The sequence below is a fragment of the Bombina bombina genome, chromosome 2 (assembly GCF_027579735.1).
Source record: "Bombina bombina isolate aBomBom1 chromosome 2, aBomBom1.pri, whole genome shotgun sequence".
Classification (NCBI taxonomy): Eukaryota; Metazoa; Chordata; class Amphibia; order Anura; family Bombinatoridae; genus Bombina; species Bombina bombina.
The window spans coordinates 269,759,513-269,777,673 of NC_069500.1; the positions used below are offsets into that span (position 1 = coordinate 269,759,513).

An 18,161-nucleotide genomic window follows, 5' to 3' on the forward strand; every position below is an offset into this window, starting at 1 on the left:
GCCACAGAGTTGCTCTCTCTGCATTGGTGTGCCAAAAAAGGTATTGCAGTGATGCCTCAATATCGAGGCATCACAGCAATACCTTAAAAAGCATCTAGAAGTGATCTAGATTGCTTCCAGCCGCTTGAAACCCATGGGGACGTGCCAGGAACGTCCTTGGTCATTAAGGGTATTTTTTTTGTAGAACGTTCCTGGCACGTTCTCGGTCATGAAGGGGTTAAATGTGTCATTTTGAGAGACCAACTAGTTTCTATTTGCAAACTGGGTCTTATCATGAGAAAAGTCCTTTTCAGGAGCTTTTCTATTGAAAACGTGTCACAGTGGTGGGTTTTTAACAAACTATATGATATAGAGGCCTATCTATCAAGCTTCGAATGGAGCTTGAAGGGCCGCGTTTCTGGCGAGTCTTTAGACTCACCAGAAACAGCAGTTATGAAGCAGCGGTTTAAAGACCGCTGCTCCATTACCCTGTCCGGAATTGCCACAATTCAACCCGATCGAGTACGATCAGGTTAATTGACACCTCCCTGCTGGCGGCCCATTGGCCGCGAGTCTGCAGGGGGCGGCGTGGCACCAGCAGCTCTTGTGAGCTGCTGGTGCAATGCTGAATATGGAGAGCGTATTTCTCTCCGCATTCAGCGAGGTCTTGCGGACCTGATCCGCATTGTTGGATCAGGTCCGCAAGACCTTTAATAAATTGGCCTCAGAGTATTGTAATCACTCAAACTCGGCTCCCAATTAAGCCAATAACCAAAAATAAAAATTTGGGAGGCAATAGCCAATAGATTGTGATTAATCCCTTTATGGCAGTGGTTAGCCTTGTTGTTTGCAAAACTAAAGCCCAAATATTCTAGCCAAATAAAGCAAAATGTGGATGAAGTTTGGCTATTGAGAAATAATGCGTTAAAAGGGATGTTAATTTGTTTTAAAAAATGTTTATAGCTGACTGATGTTATTCTATAGCAACACAACAGAAATGTCTTGTAATTACAAGGTATTTAATGTCCCTTTAAGGTATTGTTTGAAGATTAAATAATACATTTCAACTCAAATTTTTAGCTGATTTTGGTCTTTCAAAAATTGTGGATGATCAAGTTACAATGAAGACAGTATGCGGAACTCCGGGGTATTGTGGTAAGTACAAACATTATTTACAATCATTTTGTTTTTATTATGATTTTTATTTTTTATTATTGTTTTCCTTTAGTCCTATATTTTTATCTCATGGTAGAGAATTTAAAGCATCACGTAAGACTACATCAGGAATTTCTTTATATTGTATTATTGTATAGCAATTTATAATTAGTTTTCATGGTGGCATGGGAATATCTAGAGTCTATGGCCTAGATTTAGAGTTGGGCGGTAGCCGTGAAAACCAGTGTTAGAGGCTCCTAACGCTGGTTTTAGGCTACCTCCGGTATTTGGAGTCATTAAAAAAAAGGTCTAACGCTCACTTTTCAGCCGCGACTTTTCCATACCGCAGATCCCCTTACGTCAATTGCGTATCCTATCTTTTCAATGGGATTTTTCTAACTCCGGTATTTAGAGTCGTGTCTGAAGTGAGCGTTAGACATCTAACGACAAAACTCCAGCCGCAGGAAAAAAGTCAGTAGTTAAGAGCTTTCTGGGCTAACGCTGGTTCATAAAGCTCTTAACTACTGTACTCTAAAGTACACTAACACCCATAAACTACCTATGTACCCCTAAACCGAGGCCCTCCCACATCGCCGCCACTCGATTAAATTTTTTTAACCCCTAATCTGCCGACCGCCACCTACGTTATACTTATGTACCCCTAATCTGCTGCCCCTAACACCGCCGACCCCTATATTATATTTATTAACCCCTAACCTGCCCCCCACAACGTCGCAGCCAGCTACCTACAATAATTAACCCCTAATCTGCTGACCGCAAAGCGCCGCCACCTACGTTATACTTATGTACCCCTAATCTGCTGCCCCTAACACCGCCGACCCCTATATTATATTTATTAACCCCTAATCTGCCCCCCTCAACGTCGCCTCCACCTGCCTACACTTATTAACCCCTAATCTGCCGAGCGGACCGCACCGCTACTATAATAAAGTTATTAACCCCTAATCTGCCTCACTAACCCTATAATAAATAGTATTAACCCCTAATCTGCCCTCCCTAACATCGCCGACACCTAACTTCAAACATTAATCCCTAATCTGCCGACTGGAGCTCACTGCTATTCTAATAAATTTATTAACCCCTAAAGCTAAGTCTAACCCTAACACTAACACCCCCTAACTTAAATATATTTTTAATCTAACGAAATTAATTAACTCTTATTAAATAAATTATTCCTATTTAAAGCTAAATACTTACCTGTAAAATAAATCCTAATATAGCTACAATATAAATTATAATTATATTATAGCTATTTTAGGATTAATATTTATTTTACAGGTAACTTTGTATTTATTTTAACCAGGTACAATAGCTATTAAATAGTTAAGAACTATTTAATAGCTAAAATAGTTAAAATAATTACAAATTTACCTGTAAAATAAATCATAACCTAAGTTACAATTAAACCTAACACTACACTATCAATAAATTAATTACATAAAATACCTACAAATAACTACAATGAAATAAACTAACTAAAGTACAAAAAATAAAAAAGAACTAAGTTACAAAAAATAAAAAAATATTTACTAATATAAGAAAAATATTACAATTTTAAACTAATTACACCTACTCTAAGCCCCCTAATAAAATAACAAAGACCCCCAAAATAAAAAAATGCCCTACCCTATTCTAGATTACTAAAGTTCAAAGCTCTTTTACCTTACCAGCCCTGAACAGGGCCCTTTGCGGGGCATGCCCCAAGAAGTTCAGCTCTTTTGCCTGTAAAAAAAAACATACAATACCCCCCCCCCAACATTACAACCCACCACCCACATACCCCTAATCTAACCCAAACCCCCCTTAAATAAACCTAACACTAAGCCCCTGAAGATCTTCCTACCTTATCTTCACCATACCAGGTTCACCGATCGATCCAGAAGAGCTCCTCCCATGTCCTGATCCAAGCCCAAGCGGGGGGCTGAAGAGGTCCATGATCCGGCTGAAGTCTTCATCCAAGCGGGGCAGAAGAGGTCTTCCATCCGATTGAAGTCTTCATCCAAGCGGGATCTTCTATAGTCATCCATCCGGAGCGGAGCGGCAGCAGCCTGAAGACCTCCGACGGAGAACGTCCATCCTGGCCGACGACTGAACGACGAATGACGGTTCCTTTAAATGACGTCATCCAAGATGGCGTCCCTCGAATTCCGATTGGCTGATAGGATTCTATCAGCCAATCGGAATTAAGGTAGGAATATTCTGATTGGCTGATGGAATCAGCCAATCAGAATCAAGTTCAATCCGATTGGCTGCCCCGCTTGGATGAAGACTTCAGCCGGATCATGGACCTCTTCAGCCCCCCGCTTGGGCTTGGATCAGGACATCGGAGGAGCTCTTCTGGACCGATCGCTGAACCCGGTGAGGTGAAGACAAGGTAGGGAGATCTTCAGGGGCTTAGTGTTAGGTTTATTTAAGAGGGGTTTGGGTTAGATTAGGGGTATGTGGGTGGTGGGTTGTAATGTTGGGGGGGGGTATTGTATGTTTTTTTTTACAGGCAAAAGAGCTGAACTTCTTGGGGCATGCCCCGCAAAGGGCCCTGTTCAGGGCTAATAAGGTAAAAGAGCTTTGAACTTTAGTAATCTAGAATAGGGTAGGGCATTTTTTTTATTTTGGGGGGCTTTGTTATTTTATTAGGGGGCTTAGAGTAGGTGTAATTAGTTTAAAATTGTTGTAATATTTTTCTTATGTTTGTAAATATTTTTTGTAACTTAGTTCTTTTTTATTTTTTGTACTTTAGTTAGTTTATTTCATTGTAGTTATTTGTAGGTATTGTATTTAATTAATGTATTGATAGTGTAGTGTTAGGTTTAATTGTAGGTAATTGTAGGTATTTTATTTAATTAATTTAATGATAGTATAGTGTTAGGTTTAATTGTAACTTAGGTTAGGATTTATTTTACAGGTGAATTTGTAATTATTGTAACTATTTTAGCTATTAAATAGTTCTTAACTATTTAATAGCTATTGTACCTGGTTAAAATAAATACAAAGTTACCTGTAAAATAAATATTAATCCTAAAATAGCTATAATATAATTATAATTTATATTGTAGCTATATTAGGGTTTATTTTACAGGTAAGTATTTAGCTTTAAATAGGAATAATTTATTTAATAAGAGTTAATTTATTTCGTTAGATTTAAATTATATTTAAGTTAGGGGGGTGTTAGTGTTAGGGTTAGACTTAGCTTTAGGGGTTAATACATTTATTAGAATAGCGGTGAGCTCAAGTCGTCAGATTAGGGGTTAATAATTGAAGTTAGGTGTCGGCGATGTTAGGGAGGGCAGATTAGGGGTTAATACTATTTATTATAGGGTTAGTGAGGCGGATTAGGGGTTAATAACTTTATTATAGTAGCGCTCAGGTCCGCTTGGCAGATTAGGGGTTAATAAGTGTAGGCAGGTGGAGGCGACGTTGTGGGGGGCAGATTAGGGGTTAATAAATATAATATAGGGGTCGGCGATGTTAGGGCAGCAGATTAGGGGTACATAGGGATAATGTAAGTAGCGGCGGTTTACGGAGCGGCAGATTAGGGGTTAATAATAATATGCAGGGGTCAGCGATAGCGGGGGCGGCAGATTAGGGGTTAATAAGTGTAAGGTTAGGGGTGTTTACACTCGGGGTACATGTTAGGGTGTTAGGTGCAGACGTAGGAAGTGTTTACCCATAGCAAACAATGGGGCTGCGTTAGGAGCTGAACGCGGCTTTTTTGCAGGTGTTAGTTTTTTTTTCAGCTTAAACAGCCCCATTGTTTTTTATGGGGGAATCGTGCACGAGCACGTTTTTGAGGCTGGCCGCTTGCGTAAGCAACTCTGGTATCGAGAGTTGAAGCTGCGTTAAATATGCTCTACGCTCCTTTTTTGGAGCCTAATGCAGCCTTTATGTGGTCTCTCAATACCAGAGTTATTTTTATGATGCGGCCAGAAAAAAGCCGGCGTTAGCTACGCGGGTCCTTACCGACAAAACTCTAAATCTAGCCGTTAGTGTCCTAAAAGGATAATTATTTTCCATTCTTTATCAAATATTCTTTTATACTTTACAAGGCTTGGTAATCAGTATTAATATTAGGGTAAATCAGTAGTAAGGTCCTTTTATTTTTATTTGGAGGGTTTAGGTGTTCATAGAGGGTGTTTGCATTCAGGGATTATGTATTAGGTGTAACATCGTGGATGGAAGTTCTTGCAGTGGGGGCTGCTGTTATCCTCCTCAACTAAACAGCTCCAAAGATCCATTGTCCACACCTTGCACTTTTATCTTGTACCAATGTTCACTAAGTTCTCTCCCCCCTCTTAGCACACTCTGCCTCTCCTATAATAGTACTGGATGTAGAAAATTGTAGTTCCCAGATGGTGGTTTGGTCAATAGCTACAAGTACAATATAGCTCCTTCCCAATACTGGGCCATGTGAGCACAAAATATTACATTAAAAAAGGTGCCTTTCAATTCCTTTTTCATTTTCTGTTGACAACTGGATCAATCCCTGAAATTGACAATCCCATTAAAGGGACACTAAACCCAATTTTTTTCTTTCATGATTCAGATATAGCATGACATTTTAAAGGGACACTGAATCAAAATTAAGCTTTCATTATTCAGATAGAGCATGCTATTTTAAACAACTTTCCAATTAACTTCCATTAACTAAATGTGCACAGTCTTTTTATATTTAAACTGTTTGAGTCACCAGCTCCTACTGAGCATGTGCAAGAATAAGTGTGTATGCATTTGTGAATGGCTGATGGCTGTCACATGGTACGTGTATGCATTTGTGATTGGCTGATGTCACATAGTACAGGGGGAGTGGAAAAAGGCATAACTTTTAAAATTCTCAGAAAAAAATCTACTACTCATTTGAAGTTCAGACTAAGTGTTATTGCATTGTCTTGTTATCTTCCATTTGTTGATTATGCAAATCTACTGTATTGACTGGTCCTTTAAGCAACTTTCTAATTTACTCCTATTATCATTTTTTTCTTCGTTCTCTTGCTATCTTTATTTTAAAAGCAGGAATGTAAATCTTAGCATCCAGCCCATTTGAGGTTCAGCACCATGGATAGCGCTTGCTTGTTGGAAGTTTACATTTACCCTCCAATAAGCAAGCATAACCCAGGTTCTCAACCAAAAATGGGTCAGCTCCTATGTATCACATTCCTGCTTTTTATATAAAGATAGCAAGAGAATGAAGAAAAATTGATAATAGGAGTAGATTAGAAAGTTGCTTAAAATTGCATGCTCTATCTGAATCGTGAAAGAAAAAAATTGGGTTTAGTGTGCCTTTAAATATTGTTGCTATGATGCAGCTATCAGAAGTACCTTGAATAGGAGATAGGACAATGATTATTTAACAGCAAACATGTTGCAAGCATGATTCATCAAGTGGGCTATTAATGAGGGAGTTCCCTGCTTAACTTTGGATGCATCACTTATCTTTTTAAAGGGACATGAAACGCAAAATTTTTCTTTCATGATTTAGAAAGAGCATACAATTTTAAACAACTTTCTAATTTACGTCTATTATCTAATTTGCTTCATTTTCTTTATATTATTTGCTGAAAAGCATATCTAGATAGGCTCAGTAGCTGCTGATTGGTGGTTGCACATAGATTTCTCGTGTGATTGGTTCACCCATGTATATTGCTATTTCTTAAACAAAGGATATCTAAAGAATGAAACAAATTAGATAATAGAAGTAAATTGGAACGTTATTTAAAATTGTATTATCTACCTGATTCATGAAAGAAAAATTTGGGGTTTAGTGTCCCTTTAAGATGTGCACAAACCTTTTTAATGTCTAAGAGACTTATACAGTATAAGCAATCCAAGAGAAGAAGCACATAAAAAGTCAAATGAATTATAACATTTAAAAGTCAGTAATGACACAGCATTCATATGTAAAGAAACAGCTGAAACGTTACTTGCCTAACTGTGCTTTATCAGAGCTATCATAGACTCCACAACATTACATATGAAGTTTCTTTCCACCAATAAACATGATTCATCAATTAAATTAGCAACAGAACATAAAAATACAAAACAATTGTATATAAGCATAAAAACACCTTATAATTATTTCAAGAAAGAGCATATATCAAATTATTATTCATAATAATAATAATAATAATGATTATAATCCTTGAAGTAGAAAAAGGAGAGAAAACAAAAATATTACTTTAATTATTTCTCATTGTATATGTGGTCTATATACTGTATATATATATATATATATATATATATATATATATATATATATATATATAGGGCAAGTGAAAAAATGATGGGAATTAGATAACTCTCTGTAAAAGTCTAAGGGGCCAATTTATCAAGTGTCGGGTGGACGTCTGCCCGGCATCGCTAAATGCCGACATCTTACGCTGTCGGCATTTAACATTGCACAAGCATTTCTTGTAAAATGCTTGTGCAATGCCGCTCCCTGCACATTTGCGGCCGCTAGCAGGGGGTGTCAATTATCCTGATTTGATCTGGATGATTGCAGTCTGCCTTGTCACGACCACTGCTTCTTAACTTCAGTTTCCGGCGAGTCGGAAACTTCGGGCGGATTCAGCAGCATCCACTGCTTGTTAAATCCTGCCCTGTTACTCAAGATACTTTATATCAATACTCAAATTTGTCTTAAGATGTGCATGAGCCTTTCAATGTCTACCTGATGGTTTAAATGAATATATTTTTGGCTTCAAATGAAAAATGTTCTTTGAAAAAATATTAATATTAAAGATTATTAATGTACATCTTATTTTACTTCTTATTAAAAAAAAACACACATTGCACAGAGCTGCAAAAATATTTTAAAAACTCTGAATGCAATAAAGAAATGTTTGTTTATACAAAATGATATTGTATATAACAAAAAAGCTATATGTGTTAAAGGAAAATCAGAAATATAGTTAGGAAAAAGGTGCTACATTAATTAAAGGGACACTGAACCCAATTTTTTTCTTTTGTGGTTCAGATAGAGTATGCAATTTTAAGCAACTTTCTAATTTACCCCTATCATCAAAAATGTTTCGTTGTCTTTATTTGAAAAAGAAGGCATCTAAGCTTTTTTTTTGGTTCAGGACTCCAATCAGCAAGAACAACCCAGGTTGTTCACCAAAAATGGGCCGGCATCTAAACTTACATTCTTGCATTTCAAATAAAGATACCAAGAGAATGAAGAAAATTTGATAATAGGAATAAATAAGAAAGTTGCTTAAAATTTCATGCTCTATCCGAATCATGAAAGAAAACATTTGGGTTCAATGTCCCTTTAATTGTTTGGAAGGTTTTATTATTCAGTGTTTATTAGATTGCCATTGAATATGTATGTGTTGTTTTTCTACAGTTAGAAAATGCTATAACAATAATATTATTAATATTATTTATACAACACAAATCTCTTAAGTGCATTACTTATATTTATTCTGTGTCTAACTTATGACAAAACAGATATTGTTTTGTAAGCAGTGAGGCAGTGGCAGAGTGGAATATATCTGTTTACTGGCTTGTATTATATGTTCCTGTCAACCAGACGCATGCATAATTTTGTTAAGTTCACACTAATTTAATATTTCATTATCTGTTAAATAAAACAGATCTTCCCTACTGAGCAAAGGGATGGCTTTGTTACATAAAAATACACAATATCTACAATGCTTTTTACCTGTTTAAAATTTCCCCAGAGTTAATTAGAGTATATTTTGCACAGCTACATTTTAAACCCTTGCCTGCCTGTGTGTTGCAGACCTTTCTGGCAACATAAGGGTTAAAAGATATTCCCTGTAGTGCATTAAGCACAAATAATAAATGGAGCATATTTTAAGCGACATAATACTGAAAGAAAATGACTTAAAATAAATATTTTGGACATTTAATGTTAACTCCAGAATTTCATTATTGTTTTGAAGAAAACAAAATAGCTAAAAATGAAAGATATTTAATTAAAGCAGTAAAGGTGATATACTCATTGCAGATTAAGGAGCATATACTGTATATACTTTTTTTTTAACAACTAAAGGTAGAACAATGTTTCCTTGACATTCAAATATTTCGGGCCCCCATGTATTAAAGGTCAAAACCAATTCATCTGCCTTTGTGATGAATTGGCAGCGTTTTCTGTATGCCCACTGCCTGAATAAACCATTGCCCAAGGACCTTCTGCTCTCACGCCCAGGGCCTGTCAATCATCTTGAATGAATGCATTCTGATTGCTTTATGTACACAACCTCCACCTCTGAGGCTAAGAAGCAGCGGTTGGATGACCACTGCTTCTTACATTGCAGATAGCAGACTAGACTCTGCAAAGTCTCAAAAGCAGCATCGTGTATATTTCTTTGTACTTTATATATTAAGGCCTTAGTGCTAAATAATTCATTTCAAAGCTCACGTGGCCTGCACAAATGTAACATTTGAATATTATTTTTTTATACACATAGAATTACATTAAAGTGTTTGGGCATCAACTTTGAATAGTAGCATTAAGTTGAAGGAGATTTAATGGGATATGACACTGTTTTCTATTCCACAGCTTTTTTTTAAACCTGATGTTCCTGTACCGAATAAACCAGCTTTTCTCTCTGTTAGTTGTCCCAGAAACTAAGTGAACTGCAGAGTCCCAGGGCACAAAAAAGCACTTCCTGATAGTTGTATTTTAAATTTAACGAGCAGGTCTTTCATATACTGTATATGCTAGGAAAATGATCCCATGTTTCTTTAAAATTGTTTGCAAAAAAATGAAGGAATTTGGCAAACACACAACATTTATTTAGAATGAATACAGCCATCTCAACAGGGCATGTATCATGTAAAGGGACAGCAAAGGAAATGTTGTTTTTTTATTATGGAACAAAATGAAACTAAGAACAAGTAAACCCAGATAAAAAACCACTGATAATAAAACAAGTATTGGTGTGACGACGGAGAAGACATAACATAGTGGCTAAGAGAAACAATGTTAGCCCATATGGCGCCTCCAAATTTCACATAATCTCATCTGCCAAGGGCTTATTGGCAATGGAAAGCATCCATTATTATAAAACCTGCCCAGCTGTCCAGCTTGATGTCTGCATAAATGTATATGTTTACAACAAATCACCGCTACTGTATATTTCAATAAATGTGCCAAAGAAATAACAATACATTGTTTGTTTGTTTTTATCAATTTTACATTTCAGCTCCTGAAATACTTAGGGGATGTGCCTATGGACCAGAAGTGGACATGTGGTCTGTTGGTATAATCACTTATATACTGTGAGTAAGAACCACTAAATTGTTTACATGCTACCGGTACAAATCCCTAAATCTGAAATTCCAAAATCCAAACTTATTTTAAAATCCAAGCTATTTAATATATATATATATATATATATATATATTTTTTTTTTTATTTTAAATAAAAATTAATATTTTTTCCACATCTGTAAGTCACAATCTTCTCTGTCTGTGTCATTGGTTTCTTAAATCATTTTTAAAACAACCTTTCTGATTACAGTACTGTACCAGGTTTCTGAGGGTACTATGTATACAAAAGTAATAAAAATGATATAAACCACCTTTAGGTTGAATGTATAAGCTGTATTATGACATGTAAATAAAACCTTAATGACATAAGATATTGTTGATTTGAACAGCCAATAGTATTTCAGTATCTCTCATCCTATTGGCTGATTTAAACAGCCAATAGGATTTCAGTAGCTCTCATCCTATTGGCTGATTTGAATTCGAAGATTCAAATCAGCCAATAGGAATTCAAGGTACCCCATATTTAAATACGTACCTTGAATTAAATCCTCAGTGTGCAGCGGTGATCATACGAGGAGGATCTCCACGCTCCATGGCTCAGCGGTGGCCAGTCTTCAGTTGCGCCGTCGCCGGTCTTCAGTCCCGCCCTCTGCTCCATGCCGACTTGTTCCTGGAAGAAGATAGAAGATATCGCCACTTGGAAGAAGACTTCACCGCCGGACTTCAGGAACCGTGAGTACCTATCTGGGGGTTAGACTTAGTCTTTTTTTTAATTTTTGTGGGGTTCGTTTTTTTTTAGATTAGGGCCTTTTTAGAAAGAGCTGAATGCCAATTCAAAAGCCCCTTTAGGGGCAATGAGTAGTTTAGGATTTTTTAGTGTTAGGTTTTTTATTTTGGGGGTTTGGTGGGTGGGGGGTTTTACTGTTAGAGAGGGGGCTTAGTATTTTTTAAGGTAAAAGAACTTAGGACAATGCCCTACAAAAGGCCCTTTTAAGGGCTATTGGTAGTTTAGCATTAGATTAGGGGATGCTTTTATTTGGTGGGACTTTTTTATTTTCATAGGGATAAGGTTTATTTTATTTATTTTTTATAATTTGGGTAATTATTTTATGTAATGTTAGAATTTTTTATTTTTGTAATCTTAGATTAAATTAATTTTAGTAATGTTAGCTTTTTTGTTTTAATTGTAACTTAGTATTTTTTAATTTAGGTAATTGGGGTTAATTTAGGGGGTGTTAGGTTAGGGGGTGTTAGGTTAGGGGGTGTTAGGCTAGGGGGCTTAGTAATTTAATTAGTTATTTGCGTTGTGTGGGTTTAGCGGTTTAGGCGTTAATAGTTTTATTAGGATTATTGCATTGTGTGGGTTTGGCGGATTAGGGGTTAATAGATTTATGGCGGATTAGGGGTAAATAGTTTTAATAGGTACTTTGCGATGTGGGTTAATGACAGAATAGGGGTTAATAGTTTTAATAGGGACTTTGCGATGTGGGTGAATGGTGGATTAGGGGTTAATACATTTATTAGGTAGTTTGTGATGTTGGAGTTGGCGGATTTAGGGGTTAATACTTTTATTAGGTAGATCGCGATGTGGGTGAATGTCGGATTAGGGGTTAATAGTTTAATTAGGCATATTGCATTGTGGTGGGTTGTCGGTTTAGGGGTTAATACATTTATTATTAGTTGCGATGTGGGGGGATTGCGGATATAGGGGTTTTTACATGTCGAGTTTATTTTTGGGAGGCGGGTTAGACTTTTACGGGAGAATTTACATTTTTTTTTATTTTCTTAGGCGCCAGCAGTTTCTAACGTTCCGTAAGTCACCGGCGACTCTAGAATTTGTATTTATGCTAATTTCTGGACATCGCTAGCTTATCCGACTTACTGCACTTTATGAACTGCCGGTGCCGTATATGTGATTCTCCGATGTGCGAGGTGAAATTACGGGCGGTGCGGGCTTCAGCAGTTACGCTGAAGCCTGCGCCGCATATGTAATCACGCCCAGAGAGAGAAGGAGGAGGGAGGGAGAGAGAGAGAGGTCTGAGGAAGGGGAGTTTTGTTACTCGGAACGTAACCAATAAAGCACTGAATTTGTTGAAATCCAGCGAGTACAGATCCTCTGCTATTTTATATATATATGCTTGGACAACTGTGCTAAAATTGAAGGTGCGTTAGGAAGACTTTAAATACCTACAGTGTGTTCTTCACTTAGAAGAAAATGTTCTTATTTTAAAATATGGTATATATTTCTGTATACAGTATATCTGTATCTATTTTATAAAATATATATCTATACTTAGATATCTATATGAATATACACAGATATAGATAGATAGATCGATTGATTGATAGATATACATTAATTGTATATACAGCTATATAAAGAAATATATATTTCAAAATAAAAATAAACATTTTTTTCTAAATGAAGACTATAGGAGTTTCAAGTCTTTCTATTAAAAAAACATAAAAACATTCATTTTTTTTAACAATTATATTGCATATTGCAAGGTATTTGACTGAGAAGGGATAAAAAGTATATATATTTCTATATATGTAGATATATGTGTTTATCTGTGTACATAAACATACTTATACATATACTATACACATGTATACATACACATACAAATAGATAGACACACACATACAGTGCCACTAATTTTGTCCAGTCCATTTTTGTAGTTTTGCGTGGAATGTGTCAGATTTGGCATTTTTTTTCTCCACTTTTTTGTGTCATACCAATACAAACAAAAGAAATAAACATGAGAATGCCTAAACATTTGTAATTGCAACAATTTTCTGGTGGTGCAGTCTCTGACAGAAATGCAGGGGTGCCAATATTTTTGGTCATGAATGTATATGTTTATTTATGTATATATTAGTGTAATACTTACATTTCTTTTATTGAGGTTTTAAAATAGAACAATAACAAAGCAGATGGATTTTGCCATGATTTAAAAAATACAAAAGTACAATTCTCATAACATAACAATGACACATACTTATAACTTCAATCTAATAATAAATAGGCAGATATAATTGAAACCTCTCTTTTTATATTAATATATACCTCCTAATGTATTAATAGGCCACTTTTGGACTTGTATGCTGCAGTGAGTTTTTTAAATAGAGGCAAGTTAGCTTGGTCTATAGCCACTTTTGGGCTTGGTAATGTGAAAAAACAAGATTTTATATATAATAAGAACAAGTAGTTTAACAACCTTGTATAATGAGAAAGATAATATTAGAAAAGTATAACAAACATGAGCTAGAATGCGAATATCTAGTTCATTCTTATTTAACGCAGTCAAAAACTCAAACTACTAGTAACATATATAAATCAACTGAATAAGTCTTGCAACTCAGGAGGGTCCTTTAAATGATTAAACATCCTTAGTTACCTCTAGGAGCATACAAATAATAAATCTAAATAAGGCTTCTCTATAGTAAAACATAGACCTTACGACTATTGATGTCCTAGTACCCATAGTAAGTTAATAAAGTATGAAGAAAAGGTTGGGGAATATGGAACCGCTTTTAAAATCACAAACCTGTAATTGTCATATCTGCTTGAACAAACAGAAACCCAATAAATATGAGGCTAAAGTAGACACCAGGTTCCAGAGGTTCTGGTACAGGTGCTTTAGTCCAGTGAAAATATGCCAATTATTAGAGCTAACATTAAGGGGGAACTAAAAGTTATACATCCCACACACTTGGCTGGCAGGAAACTTTGTGCTAGATAGATTTGAAGGTATCCATTAAAGTTGTAAACTTATTCTGAATGGGAATAAATTATCTGAATGAAGAGGTTGACCAACATATAAACTGTGAATTGACAACAGCAATGTATTTATGTATTCCTAAAAAGCAGAGACATAAGTTAAGTGTATAGTAAGATCAAATTACAACAGCAAGAATATTAGGAGATATCTGTACAAACTAAACAACGGATCTTTCTTCTCACTCTAGATTTAGGGTAAGTAATGTGACTTGTGTGGACTGCTAAAATATTGCAGTTATGCAAACACAAAAGGTTTTGAGCATGGAGTTTTTCAGTAACAGTTATCTACTTCTCATTTGTTGGATTCCAGAATTACCATACCTAGCTCAGTACCTCCGGGTTACATTTTCAACCGATCCTTCATTAACGCTGAGCAGGTTTCTGCACTGAATATGGTACTCTATACATAGTTTTTAGCTATTACACTGTCTAAGCCAATTCCAGTATTGCGTAAGGACAGGACTGTGGAAAAAGAAACAATAAAATAAACTATGTATTATTGGGTAGCTCATCCAGCCACTTTAAATAGATGACAATGTGTAATTTATCCAACTCCTATTTTACACATGCAGCCGGAATGTCCCTCCTTTTCTCTTTGCTTAGCGGAAATTACAAACATTCCTGAGGGCAGTAAATACAAAACTTAGCTATTAAAATAGTGCACAGGTTAGTTTAGTCCTGTTTGTTATACAGTGATTCCGGCATATATGAATACGTCATAACTCTCATGTCCTTGACAACTCAGGTTTGCCATCCTTCATACAAAGGCTTAGGATATATAGCAGGTTGGTGACTGTAACTAATAAAACAGCGGGCGGCTGTGGCGATTCACCCGATGCCAATTCTAAGCAATGTGTTCTGCAGTCTAGAGCAATCACCAGTATGTTGGAATCTCCTAAACTCATGCGATTGCGATACCAGTTCTTTCATATGCGGGTCCACCAACGGCTGGGTCTCAGGATTGTCTATACTCCTCTCACATGGTCTGGCAGCATCTCTCCACACATGTTTGTCGTTTTGGCCAACAAGTCGATCCAGCTGAGAGTTTTCTTCCAACCACTTGAACGCAAATCCACAGTCAGTAGAGAATGTAACATAATTCCCTATGCTAGTAGTAAGGGGTTCCAATATGCTCCTCTGCAGCTCCAAGTTAGGGAGGTCGGTCTGGGTTATATCCTTCTTCAGAGTTTCTCCCTTATCAGCTTCAGAGAGTGATCGCTGTGAGGTAGGAATCGGCTGTAAATTGTGCACCCCCCCCCCATAACTCTTGGTGTAGGAGAAGCATCAGGTACAGCCGTGGAATACGTCTTTTGCGATATGACAGCATCACACTTGATCTCGCAGCGTGTATCTCTCAGGGCAATAGGCTTCACAACCGGGATTTCCTTATCAGCAACTTGTCATATATTTTGTTGGGGAACAGGGAGTTCAGCGTGTTCCTGTTCAGGTAAGGCACAATCTTTGTCAAAACATCCGTTGATCAGTCGGTGGAGCTTTGCAAAATGTTCCTCTAACAGCCTTATCAATGTTTCTTTGAGTTTCTGCACCTCCATAATGGCAACAGGGTCCATCTTGTTTCGATGTGATTGTCTTTTTAGTCTCCCACTTGTAGCAGATTAATTATCCGATTGCAGGATATCGTAACCCCGGAGTTGGGGGGGGGGATTTTGTACGGCAGCCCCAGATCTGCGTTGGTCACCTTACATAGGACTTGGTTCTTGTGGTTAACCCCTGGTTCAAGCGCTACAGACAGCAAGATGTCCTCCAGGCCTGTGAAAAAGTCTGCCACGCAGCTATCCCCAAGAGCATAGGCAAAAACACGATCAGAACATCCGCTCTTAGGATTTATTCACTTTTAGCACAATAGTTATTTCAGTAGGATGAAAAACTATAGGTTTATTGCAAGGAATTTTAATGAAAATCTGAAGTTCTCCTGGAGCTTCACTAAGACGCGTCTTGCCGCTTTAGGAGTAGGCTCTGCCCTCCGTGTAATACTTTATTTTAATGTTTTATATGTGTTTTGTGAAACTTTTGTTTTACCCCTTACATTTTACTTCAGGTCTCGCTAATTCTTCTAGTTCTATTTTGGCTTGCACTTGAGAACAAGCCATAAATTTCTACTTTTAATATCAGCGATATTTAGCACAGTCGCGATCTCTATAAGAAAGTATAGGGCTCACTTAAAGGAACATGAAACCCATATTTTTTCTTTCATGATTTAGAAAGAGAATGCCATTTTAAACAACTTTCTAATTTACTTATATTATCTAATTTGCTTCATTCTCTTGATATACTTTGCTGAAAAGCATATCTAGATAGGATCAGTAGCTGCTGATTGGTTGCTGCACATAGATGCTTCGTGTGATTGGCTCACCCATATGCATTGCTATTTCTTCAATAAAGCATATTTAAAGAATGAAGCGAATTAGAAAATAGAAGTTAATTGGAATGTTGATTAAAATTGTATTCTCTATTTGAATCATGAAATAATTTTTTGGGGGTTTAGTGTCCCTTTAAGGTATGCTAGCGCTCTAACCCTTCTCTGGTAAATCTGTTTTACCATGGACTTGTAAAATCAATTTGAGCTCTTTTTTTAGCGCAGTCCAGTGATATTGCTGCCTATGCTATCATTAGCACTCCACTTGTAATCTTGTCCATATTGTATTGGCACACCTTATCATATCTAATATACAGAAATGCTCCATATACTTTATTGTGAAATATCTTTCTTTTGTACAAATATATGTAGTAAATGGACTGAACCAATGATATAGATATTTATAAAGTCTATAATACGTTTCTATATGAAGCACCGTATTTTGTATCACCATATATTGTATTGTTTCTTATGCACTATAATACCTATGTATTATACCATTTTTGTGAACTTTAATAGTCATGAAACTTACAAAATAAGACAATTCTTCTTAGAGTGGTACATTTCAGTCCTTGAAACAATTGAACACAATCAGGATTTTTTGTCGGTTCCTCTGGTAACCTCTTTTGCAGCTGGGTTTATTACTCTGACAAAACAATAGGGGATGTAATTACTGTAGCTAAACAAAGCATCAAGACTTAACTTCTGCATTTTTATGACAAAAACAATCCCATAAGACTGCACTGTTTGACATTTTTGATTATAATGTTACCATGGAAAAAAAAATTAAATCTAAAATTGATTCATACGTCACTGAATCATAATTGCTTACTTTGCTGATATGTATTGGATTGCATATATTATTGTCATGAAATTGCAACATTAAATAACAATAGTAAATCATCAAAGGCAGATTTATTTCCTTTCAAATGTCCCAAAATTAATTTTTCATTGCAAGCTAGAAATCGTGGATATCAAATAATTAATGTTGGTAATTTTTAATGCTAAATCTTAATTCATAAAAGCCTAGATTACAAGTGGAGAACAAAATAATTAGCCCTACTGTGTGTTAACATTGCTAGACCACAATCAATAGTGTTTCTATATTCATATTACAAGTCCAAAGATATTTTTTTATCGTTCGAGCGATAGTCTAGGACACGCTAACATCTCCTGCATATAATAGACTTCTGTGGGGGTGAACAGTAATATTCATATCGGATATCTCCTAAGTGCAAAGCTCATGGTGCTCAAAAGTGCGTTCTTCATGTAATCTCTCCGCTATAATATCAATAATAGTGGTCTACATCAACTGTTAATTGTTGTATTACACTAGAGTGCAACACTTAAAGGGACAGTCTAGTCAGAATTAAACTTTCATGATTTAGATAGGGCATGTAGTTTTAAACAACTTTCCAATTTACTTTTATCATCAAATTTGCTTTGTTCTCTTTGCATTCTTAGTTCAAACCTAACCTAATTTCTAAGCTCTTGAAGGCCACTTCTTATCTGAATGAATTTTGACAGTTTTTCACAGCTAGAGGGTGTTAGTTCACATGTGCCATATAGATAACATTGTGCTCACACCAGTGGACTTACCTAGGAGTCAGC

At 36.1% G+C, this 18,161-nt stretch overlaps 1 protein-coding gene across 1 annotated transcript in view; it reads left to right on the forward strand.

The window, feature by feature from the left end:
- The window catches only part of CAMK4 (calcium/calmodulin dependent protein kinase IV), a 489,303-nt gene that overhangs the window by 428,915 nt on the left and 42,227 nt on the right, over positions 1-18,161 (forward strand). Inside the window, exons 7-8 of the mRNA XM_053701539.1 lie at positions 1,060-1,134; positions 10,323-10,398. Of these exons, the coding sequence (XP_053557514.1) occupies positions 1,060-1,134; positions 10,323-10,398 (151 nt within the window). The remainder of the gene's footprint in view (positions 1-1,059; positions 1,135-10,322; positions 10,399-18,161) is intronic.